Below are 24,393 nucleotides of genomic sequence, written 5' to 3' on the forward strand. Positions count from 1 at the left end.
GACAGCATTCAAAAAGGTGTGTGTGGGGGGCAGGGGGAAATACAGATGATTCTTATATGGCACGAGGACGGAATACAGCCTCGTCATGGTGCATTGTGGGACCTGCGGCACTGATGTCCATGGCGAGAATCATGGAAATACAGCTACTACACTGCTTTGGGATACAAGTTTAAAACCAAGACCCTCGTTGAATGAGTAAGGAGACTTGTTGGCCGGTCCTGGTTTTAAACTTGTATCCCAAAGCAGTGCAGTGCCTGTATTTCCATGATTCTCTCCATTCAAATCAGTGCCGCAGGTCCCACAATGCACCATGTCGAGGCTGACAGAAATCCAAGACCGGCCGACGCGTCTTTTTACTAGGGTTACCCTATGGCTCCAGAAAAAGGAGGACGGATCGAGACATCCGGGTTTTATTTCCATTGCTTTCAGATGTCTCAGTGTGTCCTACTTACTTCCATTGCTTTTGGTGGAAATAAAACCCGGATGTCTTAATCCGTCCTAGGAATGGGTAGCTTGGCAGCTCTGGAATAAATAGCTACCAGCTTATCAGCCCTGCTTTACATCTCAAGTTGTGTGGGATTTGTAGTTCCTGATTATACCCATTGAAATCAGTGCTACAAATCCTATTATGGACCTATTATTATTGCATTTTACATGATATGACCCCAGTAATGGATTCCTAGTGGGGATTTGCATTTGCACTTTATATTTATACTGTTTTTTTGTTTTGTTACACTCTGCATTTGCATTTTATATGATATGACCTCAATTATGGATTTCTAGTGGGGATTTGCATTTGCACTTTATACTTATATTGTCTCTTGCTCTGCTATATTTCATTGATATACACATTTTTGCACTTTACGAATTATTAGTAAGCACTTCGCACCTTGTATTCCTCTTAGAATTATTTGTCAGGCATTTATTTCTTGTCTCTTGCACTTAGGTATTGTCTTATCATATATGTTCACTGTATGGTCTACTGTTTTTATAGTATTTATTATATTTATTGTTTTATTCATTAGGTAGGTCTTTATTCACTAGGTGTGTTTTCAGGGAGTGTATGTATTTATTATGCCTTTATAACCCCTTCTCCTTGGTGTAAAAGTCTATTTTTTTTTTTTTTTTTTGGGGGGGGGGGGTGATTTGATTTGCATTTTCACCAATACATTATGGACTATGTGATGTATGAGGCTATTCTCATTTAGACTGCGGTCTGGTGCTGGTCACCTTTTGAGATATTGCCTGAGCCAGAGGTTTACGTTGATCTATCAAGGGCTCATACTGATGTCCATTGTTTATAAATTTACAGATTTGCCTCACTCCTCTAGACTTTTTCCTTCCAAGGACCAGGTGTGTTAGCCAATTCTTTAGTGTTATTATCATTTTTTGGATACTATTGGCTATTATCCATTTAGGGTTCTTTATTGTGCCAGAAATGGCCAAAAATGTCCCTATTGCAAATTAGTAATTAGTAAGTTATCAGTTAATGTGTTATGGGTTTTTTGGTTGTTTGGTTTTTTGGGTTTTTTTTTAAAAGAATGAACCAAAAAGAATTAGATATTTAATCATGGCAACCACACTTTAGTGTTATATATAGCTTTTCAAATAGATACCAATGGTGTTTTTATTTAAAGCTTGGGATATATACCCCACAGTTTTGATGTAACCTATATAACAACAAATTATATTATCTTATTGCCTACAGCTGTCAAAAGAGAACATCAATAATGGCTTATGCTTAGTCAATTTAGCAGGACTTAAATTAGCAATAAGATTTTGGCCCCAAGCACAAATTATTTTGCAGTACATCCTGATGCATGGTGTTTGAATTGCCACTTTTCAGGGGCTAGAAATCACCCTGGTGTCTTGCAGGCAGGTTCTGGAGCATTTCATTGCCTGAGCCAGGTGGGAATTGGTTCCAGGTGTTGGGCAGGAGGAGGGAGTGTATAAATGATCCTGAGCAGGGGCGGTCCTTTTGTGTGCTGGGAGTGTAGAATCAGGATGGGGCAGAGGGTGACGCTGGGGTTTGGGGTCTTGATGTGGCTGCTGACGGAGCTGCTCAGTACTAGTTCCTGGGGCTCTCTGCAGAGGGATTCATTAGCAGGCACCCCTTCGGGGAGTCTTCTCTCTGAACACAGGCCTCATGGTGTTTATGTCCCCTGGCTCCGTCCTGGCCAGCTCCGAGACGTGAGGCTGCACCCCGTCGCAGTTCAGTGCAAAGAGGCTAAGATGGTGATAATAGTGAGGAAGGATCTGTTTGGCACAGGGCGGTTGATCAAAGCTACAGATCTCAGCCTGGGTCCAGCTTCCTGTAAGGCTACAACCTCTGGAGTAGGAGAAACGGTCACTTTTGAGGTTGGACTCCATGAGTGTGGCAGCATTTTGCAGGTAAGATCTTCCTATTGGCTTATGTAGGAATGTTAAGTGGTAAACTTATGTCTTGGGGGAGGAAGGTGTGGTCTCTGAAGTACCTCTATAGGTCCTACCCCCCTCCCCGGCTTTTTATGTCCCTCTTTGTTTGCGGTCCTGTAGCAGGTTTGTCACTTGCCGAGTATGGCAATAAGGTTGGCTCAACTGTTTTGCCAATACTAGGCAGTGGCCTAGGGAAGCGGCTTTTGAGAGGGGTCAGTAAAGGGTCCAAAGCAAGATGCCGGTTCTAATGGCCGCACAAACTGCCCTCATCAACTAAATGGCTTTTTGCAGACTTCTCTCATTAGGTCTACTATAAGAACATAAAGAATAGCCTTACTGGGTCAGACCAATGGTCCATCAGCCCAGTAGCTAATCCAGGTCACTAGTACCTGGCCAAAACCCAAGGAGTAGAAACATTCCATTCAGAATCCTAAAGAATAGCAAGATTCTGGAATCCCAAAGAGTAACAAAGATTCTGGAACCCCAAAGAGCAGCAATATTCTATGCTACCCATCCAGGGCAAGCAGTGGCTTCTCCACGTCTTTCTCAATAACAGACTATGGACTTTTCCTCCAGGAACTTGTCCAATCCTTTCTTGACACCAACTATGCTATCGGCTCTTACCACATCCGCTGGCAACGCGTTCCAGAGCTTAACTATTCTCGGAGTGCAAAAAAAAAATCCTCCTATTGGTTTTAAGAGTATTTCCCTGTAACGTCATCAAGTGTCCCCTATAGTATAAATGAATTACTGAATGCATGATGTCAAAATCTATGTGTATACAGGCTTGTTCTGGGAGAGGGTGTCTAGGGGCTTTGAAGTTAAGGAGGGGGGGTAATGCAAGATTGAATATCTGTCCACTGGGTCCCATACCTTTGCACTAGCCCTTTTGTAGCAATTTTTAAATGTAAACACTCTTTTTAAACTAAAACTTATCAGTCTCTGGTATTTGTGCTCAGTTACGTTGAGTTACTCCCCTCCTTTTTTTGAGGGAAGACAGCATAGGTGCTGAAAAGGAGGCAGCTAAAGAAAAGAGGGTGACACAATTCCTTGTCTTCAGGCAGCCCAGGGCGTAAACTGAACCCAGATTTGCCTGGCCAGGATGAGCCAGTTCTGGCTTTCTCCCTTTGCATGTTGGGACTTGTAGGCTAAGGCATGCAATGGGGGTAAACCCAGGACTGGCTCATCCTTAAGGAGAATCTTTCAGTTGGCAATCTTGGTGACGCTTATTATTCCTAGAGACACGATCTTCTCTGTTACGGCAACTCAAACTTGGCACTCGCTTCCAATTTATATAGGGAAGAAAAATCACTCAGTAAACTTAAAGATCTCCTGAAAAGCTGGCTTTTTAGTGAGCTACTTCAATTCTTTATAACTCAAACATCCTATAGCGGACTAAAAACTTCCTTTAAAGGAAAACTAAGTGGGTAACTCTTTCCCAACCTATAGTTTTAACCCCGTGTTCATTTTTGCTTTTGCATCTTATTTAATCCCACCCTCCTCTTGTGTCTTGTAATGTCTTAATTTTTAACAGATGTGACTTAATTGGGGTTTTTTTTAATTTTCTTACCCTGATTTTTATCACTATAGTATTTGTAAATCGCATTGGATTATATTGCGATCAAATTTTAAAATAAACTTGAAACTAGCGTCCTCCCTAGAGCACTCTAGTCTGCTTTCTGCAGCACCTTTGACTTCCTTATGGCTGCAGGAAAAAAAAGAACGGATTGGAACAATCTAGGTTTTATTTACATTGCTTTCACTGGCAGTTAAACGCGGCTGCCTCGCTTCCTTTTTCTGGAGGCATAGGGTAACCCTATGCTTCCCCCATACTGTCACCTCTGGTCCAGCAGAAGTTCTCTTCACCTGTGCTTGAGGATCGGCAATATTGCTTTACTTGTATCACTTTGTCCTGCTGACTCACGCCTAATTTTTGCAGTTGAAAATGCCGTTGTACTTGTCCTACTTGCCAAATAGGTGGAGTACTTGTCCTACTTTCCAAATAGGTGGAGTAATAAAAACAACTTGTCGCCCCAACCAGTCCTTTTCACCGGGTTGTAGAAAGGCCACAAGATCTGCTTGTCAAATACCTAATAAGAACATAAGTTGCCTCCGCTGAGGCAGACCAGAGGTCCATCTCGCCCAGCGGTCCGCTCCTGCGGTGGCCCATCAGGCCCATTGCCTGAGCAATGGTCCCAGACTATCCCTATAACCTACCGCTACTCCTATCTGTACCCCTCAATTCCTTTATTCTCTAGGAACCTATCCAAACCTTCTTTGAAGCCTTGCAACGTGCTCCGGCCTATCACAGCCTCCGGAAGCGCGTTCCATGTATCCACCACCCTCTGGGTGAAAAAGAACTTTCTGGCATTTGTTTTAAATCTGTACTTGGTTCTGGCAGCTGCGGCTGGTACAGTGTCTGGCACAGAGCCTCAGATTTCATGTAGGGAAATGGGTTCCAATCCCACTGCTGCTGCTTATCCTAGGCAAGTCCCTGTACCCTCTTTTACCTTGGGGACAAATCTAAAGCCCTCTGGGAACAGGCAATGCCCACTGCACCTGAGTGACTCATTTTTACTACTAAAATACCAAGTAAACTCAACTTGTTTTCTGAATTTATTGACCATGCAGGCCAAATGTTCGTGGCTTACAAAACCCCATATAAATTCAGTATACTCGTTTAAAAAAAACAACCCACTTTGTATAATCACACAATTCAGTACATCCTGATCACAAATGCTTAAGGAACTTATTGGAAAACTTACCCTTGCGTTCTGAGACCCAAAAGAATCTTAAAAACATAAGATAAGATTTGCCGCTTCTGGGTCAGACCAGTGGTCTATCGTGCCCTACATGAGTCTAGCCTTACCTGCGTATATTCTGGTCCAGCAGGAACTTATCTAACCTTTTCTTGAATCCATGAAGGGTGCTTCCCCTATAACAGCCTCTGGAAGAGCGTTCCAGATTTCTACCACTCTGGGCGAAGAAGAACTTCCTTACATTTGTACGGAGTCTATCCCCTCTTAACTGTAGAGTGCCCTCTCCTTCTCTCCATCTTGGAAAAGGTGAACAATCTTTCTCTACTAAGTCAATTCCCTTCAATATCTTGAATGTTTCGATCATGTCCCCTCTTGTCTCCCCTTTTCAAGGGAGAAGAGGCCCAGTTTCTTTAGCCTCTCGTTGTACGGCAACTGCTCCAGTCCCTTAACCATTTTGTCACTCTTCTCTGGACCCTTTTGAGTAGTACTATGTGCTTTTTCATGTATGGTGACCAGTGTTGGATGCAGTACCCCAGATGGGGGCACACCATGGCCCGGTACAGCGGCATGATAACCTTCTCCGATCTGTTTGAGCCCCTTAATCATTCCTAGCATTCTGTTTGCCCTTTTCGCCACCGCCACACATTGACTTGTCTACAAGTACTCCCAAATTTCTTTCCTGGGGGCTCTGAGTACAGCACCAGACATCCTGAATTTGGCGAGGCGTTAGTACAGGGAGCAAGCAGTGTTGTGGAATTTTGTTGCCAATTGAAATTAAACAGTCTTCTAATGTGGTGCAATTTTAGAAAAAGCATAAAAACTTGTTTGAGAGGGAATATAAGTAAATCTTATTCCTGGTAGGCAGATGGTGGGTTGGTTTTTGGGGTTTTAAGCGGTTATAGAATGAATGCCCCCTCCTGCCCGCATAGAATCAAGTCTTAAGACAGTTTACAATGCTTAAAGAATCAAGACTTAAACTTTAGCTTCAGGGCAGGGTAAATGGTTGACGGTTGAAAGTTGATGTTTCAGAGCTGGTGATTATTGCTCCTGCTGTTAGAGAATGACACGGGGAAAAAATCTGTCCCCGTCACCATCCCGTCCCACCATCCTCTGCACCGCCCCGTCTCCGCCATTCCCTTTCACCGCCACTGCCATCCCATTCACCGCCCTGTCACCGTCCCCGCAGCATCCATATAAGCCTTAGTACTGTAATATTTAGCTTATTCCTTTCTTATAAATCAAAGTTCCTGCTGCTGAACTAGAGAAAGATGTTCAACTGGCAGGGCTTTGTTATAAATTTTTATCAACAATTAATATACTACTTTATCCTAAAGCAATAAATAAATAGAATTTTTTTTCTACCTTTGTTGTCTGGTTTCTGCTTTCCACTTCTCATTCAATTCCTTCCATCCACTGTGTGTCTTCTCTCTGCGTCTTCCATTTGTTGTTACTGTGCCTCTCCCTTCACCACCACCCCAATTGGTCTAGCACCCATCTTCTTCCCTCCGCTCCCCCATAGTCTGGCATCTGTCTTCTTCCCACTCTGTCTTCCACATTTCCCTTCAGGGTCTGTTCCTCTCCACCCTCCTTCAATGTCTGTCCTATTTCTTTCCACCACCACCCTTCCCTCCCTCCTTTCCCATCTGTTCCTTTCTACCACCCTTCAGCTCCTCTCGTGTGGCCTATATCTACCTTCCTCCCTCTTATTTTCGTGCCACGTTACAATGTAATTTGTGCAAGCCACTGTAGCCTGCGAGCTCGGTCCCTGCCCCATCCCCACAAACCATCTCGCTTCTGTGCTCCTATTTTCCCCATTTCTAATATCTCCCCTATGTATCTGCCATTGCCCCCGCCCCTGTGTCCATATACCATCCCCATGGCATGTCCCCATTATGTCTCTGTCCCTATGCCCCATGCACATAATTTCCCCTCTTTCTGTTTCCTTCCTGTGTCCAGATTCCCCCTATCTTCCTCTTCCATACCAGTGTGTCTCTTCTTTTCAACCCCATCTAGCTTTTTCCCCTCTTTCTTCCCTCCCCCCCTGCTACTAGCATCTGGCTCACCTGCCTGTCCTCCCCTTTCTTTCCTGCTGTGGGGTTTTCATTCCGTCTTCATCCCCTTGGCCCAGAATCCTTTTCCCTTTCACTCCCATTTTGAATAACTCTAAGCTGTCTTAATGTCCCAAATCTTTTGGCAACTAGGGATGAATAGTTCTGCAGTAATTGCAGCTGAAACTGTGTTCATGTCCAAAAAATCATGTTCAAGTAGAAAATGAGGTTGGTGGGAAGTTAATTTTCTCTATGTGAAGCGTAGACAAGAATTGAATGATTTAATTACAGTTGTTAGCCCTTTTTTTGCGAGAGGCTTAAATTGAGCTAAGCATTTTTCATAGCCCAACATTAAGATTTTGGGTACATCAAAGATTTTGACAGCATACAAAATGACAAGCAGCCCGCAGGCCCTGGAATTTTGAAGAGAGAATCTCCTTGGCATTTTTAACAGGCTTCATAAAATGGTTATATCCGTCCTCACCTTAGTTTGCAGCCTTTCTTTTTTTCGGCGATCTGCACACTTTCCCAAAGAGCTGCGCACACGCGGCTGCTCAAAGTTCAATCTTCCTGCTCTGCTGCAACTCGGGCGCGGCTGCATCGCTGGGTTCTACGGCCCTGCAAGCGGCATTATGAGGCGTCAACTTCCCTCCTCCACTACGTCTCAGATAACAGATCTTTATTATATACAATAGCATGTTATTATTCTGTTACCTTCAGCTCGGGAGGCACCTTCTTGTGTGGCTGTAAGATCTCTGTCCAGGGAGAAATAGAAGTTGCTTACCTGTAACGGTAGTTCTCCTTGGACAGATGATCTCATAGCCACACAATCCCACCCAGCCTCCCCTATTGTTTTTTTTTGTTTTTTTTTATTTAATTTTATAGATATACATTCATACAATATGTATATGAGAGAGATTAAACACATTAATTAAAAAGAAAAAGGAGAAAGAAGAAAACTAAACAACTTCCAATACAATATAAATCATCTCAACAAAAAGTCCACATTATTGGAAAAGCAATTCACATTAGTAGGGCCTTATATTATACAGAAATTTATAATACGAAAATGCAGTGTTACTTCTTCAAATAAATGAAAACTAGACCTTATTCCACTGTGGGAGCACTGGACAGCATTACCCCTTTAGACTCAAGAAAAAATCGTAATTGGGGGGGGGGGATCAGAAAAATATATGAATGTTGATCCAACAAGATCAAACATTTGCAGGGATATCTGAGTTGAAACTTAGCCCCCAAAGTTAATACAAATTGTCTCATTTCCAGGGACTGTTTCCTTCGGGATTGAGTTAATTTAGATACATCCGGAAACATGGAAATCTTTGAGTCCATAAAGGTCACCTCTTTAAGCCTAAAAAACAGCCTAAGAAGTGCCTCTTTATCTTGCTGAAAAACAAATGTCACCAGAAGTGTAGAATGAGATGACTTCATCCTCTGAGGTTTCCAAAATTTTTGTAACATCCATAGGGCTTAAATTAGCTGAAGCCTCAGTTTTAGAAGTCTTCTTTGAAACTGGAAGGTAATAAACTTTGTGTAATGGAGGAAAACCATTCTCAGGATATTTAAATATCTCTTTCAGAAATTTGTAGAATAAATCTTTAGGCGTCATTGCTAAACTTTTAGAAAAGTTAAGTAATCTTAAATTCAACATTTTAGTATAATTTTCCAAATTTTCTACTTTCCTTAATAATAGCAATTTGTCCTTCATTAAAATAGTCTGTGTTAATTGAATGCCTTGGACCCGCTGATCCAGGCAATCCATCTTTTCCCCCTGAGTTTTTATTTCCTCCTGCATAGAGTTAATCTTTATATTATGTGCATTTACCAAAGGAAGAGTTCCTGCACATAATTTGCCAACTGAATTCACTCTGGAATCTATCTGGACTGCTTTAGCCTCCCCTATTGTTGCCGCCAGCTTTATACCTAACTGTGTTGGTCGGTTGGGGGTTTGTTTATATAGGGGCCAGGTTGGATACATTCGGGTGGGAGGGCTGGCACATGCGCAAAGCTCCTTAGCTTTGCAGCTTTTAGACTGCCGGGTCAGCTCCGTCACAGGGACGTCACCTTCTTGTGTGGCTGTAAGATCATCTGTCCAAGGAGAACTACCGTTACAGGTAAACTTCCATTTCAATCTTCCGGCTCTGCTGCAACTTCCTGTTTCCAGTTGTGTCAGAGCAGAAGATTGAAAACTGAGCAGCCGCGCGTGTGGGTCGCCAAAGAAAGGCTGCAAACTAAAGTGAGGTGAAAGGAGGGAGCTGCTTAAGATTGATCGGTCAGGCAGGGGCTGCAGGGACCGCGTGAACCTTGATGCCTCACTGCGCAGACAAGACCATTCACCGCTCCACGGGGCGGTGAATGGCCTTGTCCCCGTCCCCGCAGCGACTGCTATTTTTCTTCCCCCGTTTCGGCGGGTTACCCACCGCTAAATGCGGTAGCCACGGGTAAACCGCCACCGTGTCATTCTCTACCTGCCGTCTCTGCCGGGGAAGGGACTGGCAGAGATGGCAGGAGCAACAATCACCTGCGCTGAAACATCTAACTTTCAACTCTCAATCATTCACCCTGCCCTGAAGCTAAAGCTTAAGTCTTGATTCTTTAAGCATTGTAAACTGTCTTAAGACTTGATTCTATGTGGGCAGGAAGGGGTGCATGAGCCAGTGAGGTTAATTCCTTATCTAGTGCGGTTGTGGGGATCTGAGGCTCTCCCCCCCCCTCCCCCCCACACACACACTTTAACAAAAACTAAGAATTAAACAAGCCAAGAGATTTATTTTTTTTTTTGCTGCAGAGCACTCAATTGACTCTGATAAGGTATTATTTATTCTTAGTTTGAGAAGGGCATTTTGTGAGATTATTTTGTTTTTATCATTCCTGTATATTTTGGTGATACCAGTTTGACTCCCCTCTCCCCCCCCCCCCCCCCCCCAGCTAGAATAAAAACACCATGGTGTCATATTCTGCAAGAACCAGTTTCTCTCCAGGCTGATGCTAGTTGATCTTTTCTTGTGAATAAAGGCACTGCTTCACTTTTTGAAGTTAAGCTGCTGCTCTTAATATGGACATATAGTGACTCCTAGTGGTGAAGTAGCATATTTCATACTCATTCCTGTAGAACTTTTGAGACTTGGGGTTTTTTTTTTCTGGTCCTCTGAATCTTGGTGCGGTCCTAACAGAACTGGGTCTGGCACCATCTTCCAAGATTCTTTCCTGGGACAATCACCCTCTTGGGTCTAAACTCAGTGTCTGGTAGTCTTCTTTCCAATTAAGAACACTAACCCCCCCTCTTACAAAGGTGACTATGCTTTTTCAGCACACGCTAAGCATGGGCTAATCCTAAGGATGCGTTGGCGGTTAGTGCATGCGTTGATTTTAACGTGCGCTATGATGCTTAGCGCACCTTTTGTAAGAGGGCCTAAATCTATCCAGTGAAGTACTACTTTTCCAAATCATATTCAATTAAAATTTCACTTTGAGTGTGAAACACATTAAAAATCTTTATGGATGCATTTGGATAATCCTTCATAAATTCACAGTATGCTTTGCAATGATCAACCTGAATTTAACAGCACAAAATCAGCTTTTACTATTCCATTTACTTTGCTATTAACTTTGCATTTCTATCTTTAAAAAAAATTTAGTTTAGTTTTTTTAGAATTCTAAACAAAACACAGACGCAGTATATCAAATGCTACAGAAACATGGCAATGCTACTTTCCATATCGCCATCGGAAGCGCGCAATGCTGTATACTAAACACACAAGACGGTCCCTGCTCAAAAGAGCTTACAATCTAACTATGAAAGACCCAATGGACAAAAATGGTAAACGAATATACAGTATGCAGGTCATGTGGGGCTACAGAGAATAACGCTACAAAGCACCGTGTTATCGGCTTCTGTGGTCTAGGGCGGTGTTTCTCGCGTCAGTCCTGGAGTACCCCCCTTGCCACTCAGGTTTTCAGGCTATCCACAATGAATATGCCTGAACATGATTTGCATACACTGCTTCCATTACATGCAAATTTCTTTCATGCATATTCCAAGTTGATTAAAAAGGTTATACCTTACAACCACCTTATCAAATATTTCAAGGTGGTTGTACAATAAAATCAAGGGGGTGGGGAAGGAACAAATAGCAACAAACGACATCAATAAAGACAAGACAATAAGACCAAAGGACTTACTGAAACGAGAGGAAAAGGGAGAACTATAATATACAGTAAATAAAGGAAAGAAACACAGGAAAATACAAAAGGGCTGAAGTGGACTGGAATTGAGTTTATAAAATCCTTAAAAGGACAGTCAAATTTGGAAAGCATCTTTAAAAAGGAATGTTTTTAAGGAAGGGTTTGAATTAGAGTTGCGCAGGGACAGAAATCCCACCCGTCCCCGTCAGGATCCTCTCCATCCCCGCCCGTCCCCATAAAAAGCAGCAATTGCTTCTGACAGGATTATCAGTTCCACAATTTCTTTTGTGTTTGCGCTGCTGTTTTCCTTGTGGAATCTTTGGTGGAACCCTTTTTTGTTTTCTGTTCAGATAATTAACTTATAAACCCTCTCTTACTAAGGCTGACGTGTCCATTATATTATATGGACAAACCCTGCTTCCAAAGCCTTCCATCCCCATGGGAGTCCCATTGGCTAGAGGGGGGTCCCCGTGGGCGTCCCATGGCTTAGGGGGGATTCCTGCAATCCCCGTTCCCGTGCAGACCTCTAGTTTGAATTTCTCAACAGATGTTGTCTCATAAGGAGTTGGGCATCTAGTTCCAAAGGGAAGGAGCAGCAACTGGAAAAAATGGAACTTCCCTCCTGGTATTGATGCATCTGTGATGGGACTACTAATAAATTTTGATCAGAGGATCGGAGGGTGCGTGGTGAAGAATATGGGAGGAAGTTTGTTCATAGATTCCGGCCGTCCTGTCATTCAGGATATCCTGAAAAACCTGACTGGCAAGGGGGGTACTCCACAACGGACGTGAGACGTGTTCTAGGGGGTTAGGGCCAAGGTGCAACACTGAAAGGGTTGGGGGGGGGATTTGTTACCTAGTGGCTTTTGTGAGCAGCTCTTATGTAATGTAAGGAAGGATCTCTGTAGAAAAGTACTTTTGAGTATCTCATGGTCTCTGGTACCCTTTTATCCTTTCCAATTAAATTACATGGAAATGCCTTTTTAAGAGGATTTTTTTCATTCAAAGAAAGTAAGCACAAACCTATTGCCGGAGGATGCACTAAGCTGTTTGTGTAGTTGGGTTTAAATTCCTGAAGGGAAAGTCCCTAGTCTGTTAATAATATTTTATTCTTATACCGCCAAAGCCATGGTAGTTCGAGGCAGTTTACAACAAGAAGTGCTGGACAATCAGCAAAGAGGTTACAAGTCAAAGTCGTCGATACAGTCTTACATAATGGAAGAAGTGGAAAGCTATATAGTTCTTAGGTTACTGGTTGAATTAACAGAGCTATAAATTCTTAGTTTACAATTCGGTTGAACAAACTAGTTTTTACCAATTTTCTAAATTTGAAGTAGGTTGAGGAATGTGTGATGTTACTCAGCTAGTCGTTCCATTTGCCTGCCTAGAAGGCCAGGGCTCTGTCCAGGAATCTTTTGTAGTGGCCGACCTTTGTCGGATAGGTGAACGAATGTATTCTTCGTGTGGGCTCAGCAGAGCTAGCCAGGTTAAATTGGGGGGCCAGACCAAATATTGACTTATAACACAGACAAGAGAATTTAAACAAAATTCGTGCCTCCAGGGGCAAGCCAGTGAAGTTTTTGATAATAGGGGCTTATGTTCCCATTTCTTCAGCCCAAAAATCAGTCGAACTGCAGAATTTTGAATGATAGAATGTGGGGGTTTTTGGGGTTTTTTTTTAAGGATCCCAAGTAAATGATGCAATAATCCAGCATGCTTAAGATGGAAGATTGAACCAATAAGCGGAAAGATGCTGCATCAAAGTATTTTCAGATGGTTCTGAGTTTCCACAGAATTAAGACACATGAGGGAAGCCACTGTTTGCCCCAAGATCAGTAGCAAGGAATAGTGCTATGAACATCCATAGTCTATAGCAATACTGCCTAAACAAAGAATCTGTAGCAGTATTTGCTTTGTGGGAGAGGACAACAAACTGAACTTTCTCTAAATGTCTTTCCAGATGACACAAGACTCGTTGATATACAGGACACACCTGTCCTACAAGCCAAAGCCTTCAGGTAGCCAAGTTATTGTCAGAAGCAATCCAGCTGTGGTTCCTATTCACTGCACTTACCCAAGGTAAGGAAAGGAGCCATTGACATCCATCTTATCTCATAGTTGCTAAACACATGGCTGACTTTATTTATGGGTCTTCCCATTGTAGGACTGGCAATGTGAGCAGTAAGGCCATCAAGCCTACATGGGCACCCTTCAGCTCTACAATCTCTACAGAAGAGAAGCTGGCCTTCATCTTGCGTCTGATGAATGGTAAATAAGGGAATAGATAATGATCCCTGATTTCACTTGGTTTCCTGCTCATGTTCATCTTTTAATCTGACCTCTGTAGATGACTGGAGTGCTGAGAGAACATCGGCTGTGTTCCACCTGGGTGAAGAACTCCACATAGAGGCCTCTGTCAATGCTGGAGACCATATACCTATGATACTCCTTGTTGACAACTGTGTGGCTACAGTATCTCCAGACAAGGATTCCAAACCCAGATACAACATTGTTGACTTCTATGGGTAAGACCCTGCACCATGTCAAAACTCCTTTTTATAAAAATGCTTGCATATACACAAGTTACAATGGCTATGAAATAGGAATAGCCTTACTGGGTCAGATCAATGGTCCAAGCCCAGTAGCCTATTCTCATGGTGGCCAATCCAGGTCACCAACACCTGGCAAAAAACCTATGTTTTAACTGACTTAAGGACTTTTCCTCCAGGAAATTGTCTATACCTTTCTTAAAACCAGCTATGCTATCTTATCATAATCTCTGGGAAAGCGTTCCAGAGTTTAACTATCCTGAGTGAAAAAATTTCCTCTTGTTTTAAGCGTTTCCCTGTAACTTCGAGTGTCCCCTAGTCTAACTTTTTGACCCGAGTGAAAAATTGAGCCACTTGTATCCATTCTACTCCACTCAGGATTTTGTAAGGCTTCAATCATATCTCCCTTCTCTTCTAAGCTGAAGAGCCCTAACCTTTTTTTAGCCTTTCCTCATATGAGAGGAGTGCTATCCCCTTTATTTTGGTTGCTCTACTTTGAACCTTTTTCTAGTGCTGCTATATCTTGGAGATAAGGAGACCAGAATTGAACATAATACTCTAGGTGAGATCACACCATAGAGCATAACATTCTTAGTCTGTTAACAATATTTTTTTAAAAAATTCCTAGCATCTTGTCTGATTTTTGGACGCCACCATACATTGGACAGGTTTCATCATTGTCTAAGACACCCTTTTTTTTCCCTCTTGGGCACTAACCCCCAAGATGAACTGATTTGTGGTGTTCTACCCAGTGTGCATCACTTTGCATATGTCCATATTAAATTTCATCTGCCACTTGGACACCCACCCAGCCTTCCAATTTCCTAAGGTCTGCCTTCAATTTTTCACAATCTGCATGCCTTTTAATAACTTTGAACAGTTTACATTTATCTGCAAATTTAATTACCTTGCTCATTGTACCAATTTCCAGATCACTTAAATTTTAAATGGCACCAGTCCTAGTACAGATCCCTGCGGCACTCTACTGCTGACTCTTGTATTGAGAAAAATGACCATTTAACCCTACCCTCTCTTCTATCTATCCAATAACCAATTCCTAATCCACAACTGAACTTTGCCATCTATCCCATGACTCTTTCTCGGGAGCCTCTCATGAAGAATTTTGTCAAAAGCTTTCTGAAAATCAAGATACACTACATCAACCGACTGGCTCACCTATATCCACATGTTCACACCTTCAAACTGATGAGGCAAGATCTCTCTTGGCTGAACCCATGCTAACTATCATTAAATCATGTCTGTCTACATGTTCCACAATTTTAATTTTCCACCATTTTGCCTGGCACTGAAGTCAGGATTACCAGTTTAAGTTCCCAGATCTTCCCTGGAGCCCTTGTTTAAAAATCAGTGTAACGTTGGCTACAGTCTTAAGTCTTCAGGTACTAGATTATTTTAGCAACAGGTCACTAACAAGTAAGCAATTTCATATTTGAGTTTTTAGTACCCTGAGATGTAGACCATCTGGTCCAGGTAACTTATCACTTTTTAACTTGTCAATTTGGCTTAGTACATCTTCCAGATTCACTGAGATTTTTCAGTTCCTCCATCACCCTCTACCATTTCCAGTTCCAGTAGATCTTGCATATTCCATAAAAAGCAAAATTCATTCAGTGTCTCTGCTATGGCCTTATCTTTCCCTTTTTGCTCCTTAATCTTCCAACAGTCCCACAGATTCCATCACAGGTTTTCTGCTTTTGATGTATTTTTTTGTTGCCTTTGGCAAGTTTCACTTCATTCATTCTTGGCTTTCTTAGGCTTTGCATCTATCTTGCCAAATGCTTATGTCCATCTTATTTACCTTAGATGCCTGGTAGATGGAAAGCAGGAGGACTCCTTCTCTGCCTTCAGATCCCCTCGGATCCAGTCAGACAAGATCCAATTCACTGTTGATGCCTTCAGATTTTCTGAGAGAGAGTCTTTGGTAAGCCTATAGTAAATCCATAACCTTCTGAAAACTATGTAGAAGACTAAAGTTGCAATTAAGTTTTAACATTTATTTTGTTGTGGTACAAGGCATCAAAGCCTTTTTTACTTTGTTCTTAAATTTAAATAACAGGTATGCAACTTTCCACTGGAGAAATACTGCCCATTGTCCAGGGTAAGACAGCATGAGTTTCTCAGATACACAATTCCCCCCTCTGCTCATATCTCCATATCGAGCGAGACCTTTAATCCAACAGAAAATAGATGCTCTAGCTTTGCCAACTGAGGCTGCTGCAATACCAGCACTTTGAACATAAACCTTTCTAAATGCATTCCCTGCAATAGAGTAGACATCGAGGCCTATCCAACAGAGGCAGCTGGTTCTGCTCTCCATTCAGACCTCTGGTAAGGAACCTATACACCATGCAGGATACCCCAAGAAGGCTTTCTAGTACCCTTAACAGGACTGCTTGTATAACTGTATACTAGAGAATGACACAGACAAATTTGTCCCTGTCCCCCGCAGGAACTCTATTTCGCCATCCGATTCCCATGAGTTGTCGGTGTCCCATTCCTGTAAGCTCTGCCTTAACCACACAAGCCTCAAACATTTATGATTTTAGTGTTTGAGGCTTGTGCAGATGAGGTCAAAGCTTGGGCATTATGACAAAACAATCTGAGCCCTAGAATGTTGATACTTTATGACTTTAAAGTGTTTGAGGCTTGTGCAGATGACAGCTTGTGAGAATGGGGCAGGGACATGAAAACTTTGTGGGGGACAGGGAAAAACTTGTCCCCATGTCATGCTTTACTGTCTACACCTTCACTGAACCAACCAGGTGATCAAACCACTGGACTAGACTACTTTTTGAGCTGGAAGGAATTCCTCCATCTTCAGACAAGTTCATGAAACCTTGGGCATTTTAACTCTACTCATTTCTAGAACTCAATACACTGGAAACCCAGTAACCCATTTCAGAGAAGCTGAAAACTGGCTATAGATTTATAGGAACAGCATGATTTCTCACAGCACTGAGGTAGTACAGTGTAGTTACCTGTAGCATAGGTTCTCCGTGGACAGCAGGATAGTCAGCCACACATGGAGAGGCACGTCCTGTAGGAAGTCAGCCGGCACAGATAACTCCTCCTGGCCAGCATCTCCCTGCACTTCTCAGATCCCTCCACCAAAGCAGGTTTTGCCGCAGCCAGGTGGGCCTCAACATGCACAGATGTTGACATGATGTCATAGTGTGTCAACATTCGTGCACTTCTGGGTGCCTTCAGCTGGGGCACTAGTTTGTGTTCTGCCAGCCAGAAAGTTTTGAGACACTGCTCTAGAACATAAGAATAGCCTTACTGGGTCAGACCAATGGTCCATTGAGCCCAGTAGCCAGTTTTCAGTGGCCAATCCAGGTCCCTAGTACCTGTCCAAAACCCAAGGTGTTGCAACATTCCATTCTACTGATCCAGGGCAAGCAGCAGCTTCCCTATGTCTTTCTCAATATCAGATGATGGACTTTTCCTCCAGGTGATGGTAGTATAACCCTACCTTTTTATATTCCTTCCCATCACAAATAGATGGCATATTTTAAGAGCTTTTTTTCAGGTTGGGTGCATCAAGCCTTTCCACCAGCTTCAGGGGATCAGGATCCTGAGTAGGGTGTAGTAATCCTTGCTCATCTATGGCATAGCACTGTAGGTGACTGCCCTATGCTGTGTTTCTCTACAGGGCACTTTACCACTGTTCTGGGGAAAATGGGGGGTGGCTTTTTACCACCAATTCTGTTATTTAGCTCTCTAGCTCAGTGTTAAAGGTTGGAACCAAGTATTCATTTCTATATTTTCCCAAGTTTTCTGGGTATCTAGTCCCCTTGGGCAATAACAATCTTGCCTTTCATATTCCTTTTCAGATCTACATTACCTGTAGCTTGAGGGCAACAGCAATTGATCAAGCACCAGATCCACTACACAAGGCTTGTTCATTCAGCAAAGTCAACAATGTGTAAGTAAACTAAAAGTAACATCCTAAACAGGTGGCCAGAGGTTATGGAAATGAAGCCAATACCATACTCTTCTCTTTCCAGCTGGTCTTCAGTAGAAGGCCCTCGTAATATCTGCAGCTGCTGCGAGACTGGGAACTGTGGTCCTCAAGATCTAACCAGGGGGCTCAGACCTTTCTTCCCAGTTCCTAGAAGGATTGGAAGAGCAGCACCATCAGACTCTGGTAGGTCAAGCGCTCCATTGTCTGCTTCTAGTACAACGCTAACAAGCGCTGAAACTTTGAACTGGCATTGGTAGCATGGATGCCAGTTATGGACTTGTTGGGTCATGGTATGGAGACAATTGCTACTACCAGGCATACACAGCATTGTACACCAAACATGGAAGAGACAGACCCTGCTTGAAAGAGCTGTCCAGGACAAATGTGCATTTATACAAAGTGCTCAAGTGTGGAATTAGAAGAAATAACAATATGGGTATGGGTGCTTAAGTGGGTTGGAGTTAAAGAGATTTGAAAGCAGCTTCAAAGTGGGCTTTGAGCATGGATTTGAATACTGCCAGAGACTGAGCTTGACATACTAAGTCAGGCAGTTTGAGGCATACAGTGCAGCAAAGTAGAAGGGGCAGTCTAGTATTGGCAATAGAGAAGGGTACAGATTAAGACTTAAACCAATGAGTGGTAATATATGCCCATATACAATCTGCTAGGTTGGACTAGTTTGTCTACTCTAGACTAGAGTTGCGCAGGGACAGAAATCCCACCCACCCATCCCTGTGAGGAATCCCCGCCATCCCTGCCTGTCCCTATAAACTTCAGAAATAGTTATTTAATTTAATTATGCTACTGAGTTAAAGGCTCTGGTAGAAACCCATTTACAAATAAGCAAAGAGACTTTATTAATTTAAAAATATTAATTGGGAAGAATACATACTTTGTAAACGGGTTTCTACCAGAGCCTCTAATGTGTATAAATTTTTATCAACAACTAATATACTACTTTATCCTGAAGCAAAAAAAAAAATTTTTTCCTACCTTTGTTGCCTGGTTTATCTTGCCTCATGTTCTCATTCAATTCCTTCCATCCACTATCTCTTCTCTCTGCGTCTTCCATTTGCTCTGTTACTGTGCTTCTCCCTTTCTCCCCCCTTCCAAATTGGTCTGGCACCCATCTTCTTCCTTCTGCTCCCCCATAGTCTGGCATCTGTCTTCTTCCCTGCCAGCATCTTCACCCCCACTCTCTCTTCCCCATGTCCTGTCAGCATCCTTCTCACCCCTTTGTCTTCCCATGTGCTTTCAGCGTCCTTCTCCCCCCCCTCAGTTTTACCCATTTCCCTTAAGCGTCTTCCTCTCCAACTTTTCTCCCTTTCTCCCTCCCTGCCCCTTACCTTCGTGGGTTAACAAGCCCCCTCCGAGGGAGGGAGGGCTTTGCTTAAGCCCTCCCTCCGACGTCAGCACTGACAACATGGAAGATTTCCGGTTGGCTGTGTGCTGCGGCAGGATAGGTAGGGAAAAGACGAGCCTCGCGGCTCGAGTACATCCAACCCCGCAGGAATCCTGCAACCCTAGGGGGCATCCCCACGGAATCCCTGTCGTCCCCGTTCAGCTCTCTACTCTAGACTCTAAGCACAGTTAAAGCAGCACATACCACTTTGCCTTTAGGGATTCACCCAAGCTAACAAATACAAATTGTGTAAATGATCTGATTAGATCAAGTATCCTTTTCTTAAATTTGATATTATAATATTTTATTGAAGGAATCAAACAGATATACAATAATGATACAAAGATATTCATTACAATTAAATTCATAATAAAACATTTGCATACATATTTTATCATTCCTCAAATATTTTAAATATCAAATCTTAAGATACATTTCAAGTAATTTAACATATTAAAATCATCATTCCTATTTCCCTCCCTACCCTAGAATGAATGGTGACATGAAATATCAAATAAAATATTAAAACATTTTACTTATGAAGTATTAAGAATCATACTTCTTGCTTTCAAGGATAATTTTTGTATAAGGGTCCCAAATATTTTTAAAAATGTTCTTTAGGAAATTTACGAACCTTCAAAACCTCAAATAAAATTAAACGATGGAATTGATTCCTCCAATGCCAATAACTTGGAGGATCTTTTTGTAATCAATATTGCAATATGCATTTGACCAATCATAAGAACATAAGAAGTGGTCTCTGCTGGGTCAGACCAGAGGTCCATCTTGCCCAGCAGTCCGTTCCCACGGCAGCCCATCAGGTCCATGACCTTTAAGGTGATCCTTGCCTAAAACCCTTTAATCCCCTTTTTCCTTCTATCTATACCCTTTCATAATCCTATCCCTACCTCTATCTGTACCCTCAATCCCCATGTCCTTCAGGAATTTATCCAATCTTTCTCTGAAACCCCGTAGTATACTCTGTCCTATCACAACCTCCTGAAGCGCATTCCAGGTGCCCACCACTCTCTGAGTGAAAATTTCCTAGCACTGGTTCTAAACCTGTCCCCTTAACTTCTCTGAATGCCCCCTTGTTCTTGTGGTTCCCAATAGGCTGAAGAATCTGTCCCTATCTACCTTATTTATGCCTTTCAAGATCTTGAAAGTCTCATGTCTCCGCTTCTCCAGAGAAGAGCCCAAGCCTTTCTAACCTGTCTGCGTATGAAAGGTTTTCCATACCTTTTTGCCACTCTTCTCTGAACCCTCAAGTATCGCCATATCCTTAAGGTATGGTGACCAATATTGGACACAGTACTCGGATGCGGGCGCCCCATCACACAATACAGCAGCATGATGACTTCCTTCGTCCTGGTAATACCCCAACATTCTGTTTGCTTTCTTAGGCTGCTGCACATTGTGCCGTTGACTTTAATTGTTGTATCCACCAGCACACCCAAGTCCTTTTCAAGGTTACTTTCCCCTAGTACTAATCCCCCCATTTTGTTGCTGAACATCGGGTTCTTTTTCCCTATATGCATGACCTTCAATTTCTCTATATTGAAGCTCATTTGCCATTTATTTGCCCACTCCTCCAGTTTGTTTAGGTCCCTTTGTAGGTGTTCACATTCCTCCGGTTTTAACCCTGCCGCAAATTTTATAATTTCACACTTCATCCCTGTTTCTAGGTCATTTATAAATATATTGAACAGCAGCAGTCAAAGCACCGACCCCTGTGGAACACTGCTCGTGACCCTCCTCCAGTCAGAGTAGTGGCCCTTCACTCCAACCCTTTGCTTTCTGCATGCCAACCAGTGTTTAACTCATCTGTATACGTCCCCTTCCACCCCATGGTTCCACAGCTTCCTAAGTAGCTGCTCATGGGATACCTTTGTCCATCTGGCTGTTTATCCCTTCAAAGAAGTGCAGTAAGTTAGTTTGGCACGATCTTCCCTTGCAGAAGCCATGCTGGCTTGCTTTCATTAGTCCATTTTTTTTCTATGTGATCACAGATGTTGTCTTATCAATGCTTCTACCATCTTGCCTGGAACTGAAGTCAAGCTTTCCGGCCTGTAGTTCCCCAGGTCACCCCTCAATCCCTTTTTAAAGATAGGTGTAACATTGGGCTATTTTCCAGTCCTCCGGGATCTCCCCAGTTTTCAAGGATAGGTTGCAAATTTGTCTGAGTTTCCGCTATTTCATTTTAGTTCTTTTAATACCCTTGGGTGGATTCCATCCAGGCCTGGTGATTTGTCGCTTTTCAATCTATCTGTTGGAGGACATCCTCATGGCTTACCTCTATTTGCTGCAACCAAATGGGGAATAGCTTATTCAACTCTGATGAAACTCTTCAATCTCCTACTCAATCACAGCCCTTATGATTTACTATAAGTATAAATTAGTAAAAGTGCTCAGACCATATGTTTAGTGATGACAACCAAACTGCGGTTAGAATTGGGACCATCATAGCACATTTTACTGTCCCTACCTTTAACTTTAAATGTAATCACTTATCTGTAGAGTTCTCTGGTGTTCTGTAGTCCATGGCTGTTTTTGCTCTGCCCTTCTCAAGGCCCCTCGCAAAGGCGCTCTCGTCCTCTAAAACACAATCCTTTGTCATAATAAACAAGTCCAATTATAAATACAAATATCTGGAAACCCTAAACATCCTTTTATACCTGGACCCAGTAAAAAATCAAGAGACAATTTAGGTTTTTTAGCAGCCCAACAAAATTTTATAACTTAAAAGTTCGTAATTTCCGCCAATCACCATTATTTGATACTAAAGGGATCATCTGGAAAACATGATAAGTTTTCCAAAATGGCTATATTAAATAATGCAACCTATCCCCCAAAGAAAGGTATTTTTCTATACTGTTCCCCAGGAGAGCTCGAACAGGTTGTGAATGTAATCAGGTACTCAAGTATTTGGTGGCTGTCACAGCACAGATGAGTTGGATTATTCATCTACACCTACAGGGTGGGGAAGGGAGACTACAGGTCAAGACCCACAATAGAACAGGCAGGCTCAATGGTGGCAGACAGCCATTTAGTTTCTTGATGGCACACAGATCTGTTTATTATGCAAGCTGTATAGCAGGTTCTAGCCTTCTGCTTTTAGGTCCTAGAAATTAACTGCATTTTTACAGGATATGGTGTACAGAGTATTCCAAACAGTATAAATATATGCTTTAAAGTGAAGATCTGAGGAAAAAGCACTCAAACACTTTGGTATGCTCATGCTTTTAATATGAAGGTCTAGACAGCTTGGAATTAATACTGCACGAGTCCTGTGGTATTGGCTACACTGATGCCACATGGCAGCATCATATCCAAGTCTTGAGTTTAATCAAGAAGCATCTGAGGCATGCCAACAAATTTTACTGGAACTAAAGTACAAAGGCATCAGTTACTTGCTTGTTAAATTGTTACAAAGCAGAGACAGGAACACATTTTTCCCCATCCTCATGAGCTTGGTCCCTGTTCCTGCCCCATTCCTGTAAGCTCTGCCTTAACCATTCAAGCTTTGAAAATTTACAATTTTTTTTGTGTTTTGAGGCTTGTGCCAATGAGGATGGAGCTTGCAGGAATGGGAAATAGTTTTTATCCCCATGTCACTCTGTTACATAGCAAACATCCTTAAGACATTTGGCTCCATTGAAAGGGACACAGGCTTAACACCTATCCCTAGATGTTGGTGGGGAAGTGAGGCTACCACCATTTGAAGCATGCAGGGACTTGCTGGAGTGCTCCAGAATGATAGGCAGCCAACTGCATATTGCTTTATCTTAAGATAAGCTAGATCAAGTTGAGGAGCTTCCTAGTCTAAATTTGTTGGTAACATTTGCAGATGTGAACTCTACTTTTGCATCCCAGCTAGAAGATGTTGTGATAGGACCACTGTTTATCCTGGAGGACAGTCATCTAGCTATGACCAAAGACCAAGCTGTTTCTACCACCCCAGTACCTGAGCTGGTGCTAATGGCAGTAGTTGGAGTGTTATCTTGTATGGTGGTTATGGGATCTCTGCTTCTGTGCCAAAGAAGGAAGGTGGTATCAGTTTCTACATGATGTACTCATTTTATCAAATGAATAAATGTCAACTTCATGGTACTGTCTTAATTGTCATTATTAAGAGTGGAGTTACCAGTGTCGGCATCTGGATACTTCAATACAAACTGCCACTAGCAAGACTAGCTTGTGACTGGGGCTCTTGGCAGACGATTAGTGTTTACACTAATGACATGCAGCTACTAGTTCAAATAACCCCTCCAAAGAAAGCATAGTGAATACCTGTGCCACAGAGTTAGAGGTAGTTTAAAATCACTCACTTCCTGGATACTTAAGGCAGACAATTAGTGATATCACAGATAGTGCCCACTCAGCTTTGGGTAACTTCCCCACTGGACTAATGACTAAATGATCATGAACTAGACAAGAGAAGTGATCTATTCTGGCACATAGCAATTGCCTAAAACTCATTGAAAGGGGACAGATTCAAAACAAATGCTAGGAAGTTCTTCTTTACCCAGCGTGTGGTGGACACCTGGAATGCACTTCCAGAGGACGTAATAGGGCAGAGTACAGTATTGGGGTTTAAGAAAGGATTGGACAATTTCCTGCTGGAAAGGGGGATAGAAGGGCATAAATAGAGGATCACTGCACAGGTCCTGGACCTGTTGGGGCTGCCGTGTGAGCGGGCTGCTGGGCACGATGGACTTCAGGTCTGACCCAGCAGAGGCATTGTTTATGTTCCTATGAACAGGAGTTCATGGAGTTGAGCAGTGCATTTTATAGCTAATCAAGTGAACACATATTGGCTTGTACAGATTCAAATTGAGGCATTCCATTCTTTTCCCCTAGAAATAGCATAACCAGAACAGGTCAATGGCTACTAACATAACTAGTCCAGCACTGAAGCCTCTTGAATATCTAGCAATATCTCAATACTACCAAATACTTTGAGTTCATTCTTCCTTTACAAAACAGAACACAACCACATTTCCCTTGTTTGAGAGAGAGAACTTGGTTATAA

At 42.5% G+C, this 24,393-nt stretch overlaps 1 protein-coding gene across 2 annotated transcripts; it reads left to right on the forward strand.

Moving 5' to 3' along the window:
- Positions 1–1,963: 1,963 nt before the first annotated feature.
- On the forward strand, positions 1,964–23,471 carry LOC117350370 (zona pellucida sperm-binding protein 3-like). 2 transcript variants are annotated; one of them, XM_033924639.1, is made up of 9 exons: positions 1,964–2,391; positions 13,386–13,504; positions 13,590–13,693; positions 13,773–13,950; positions 15,799–15,916; positions 16,052–16,093; positions 17,829–17,920; positions 18,003–18,142; positions 23,209–23,471. In XM_033924639.1, exons 1-9 carry the CDS (start codon positions 2,005–2,007, stop codon positions 23,427–23,429), a joined length of 1,401 nt encoding a protein of 466 aa, XP_033780530.1. In that variant the 5' UTR covers positions 1,964–2,004; the 3' UTR covers positions 23,430–23,471. The 2 variants fall into 2 exon arrangements, with proteins under 2 accessions (XP_033780530.1, XP_033780531.1); XM_033924640.1 differs by lacking the exon at positions 16,052–16,093.
- Positions 23,472–24,393: the final 922 nt, after the last annotated feature.

The sequence above is a fragment of the Geotrypetes seraphini genome, chromosome 16 (genome assembly GCF_902459505.1).
Source record: "Geotrypetes seraphini chromosome 16, aGeoSer1.1, whole genome shotgun sequence".
Lineage (NCBI taxonomy): Eukaryota > Metazoa > Chordata > Amphibia > Gymnophiona > Dermophiidae > Geotrypetes > Geotrypetes seraphini.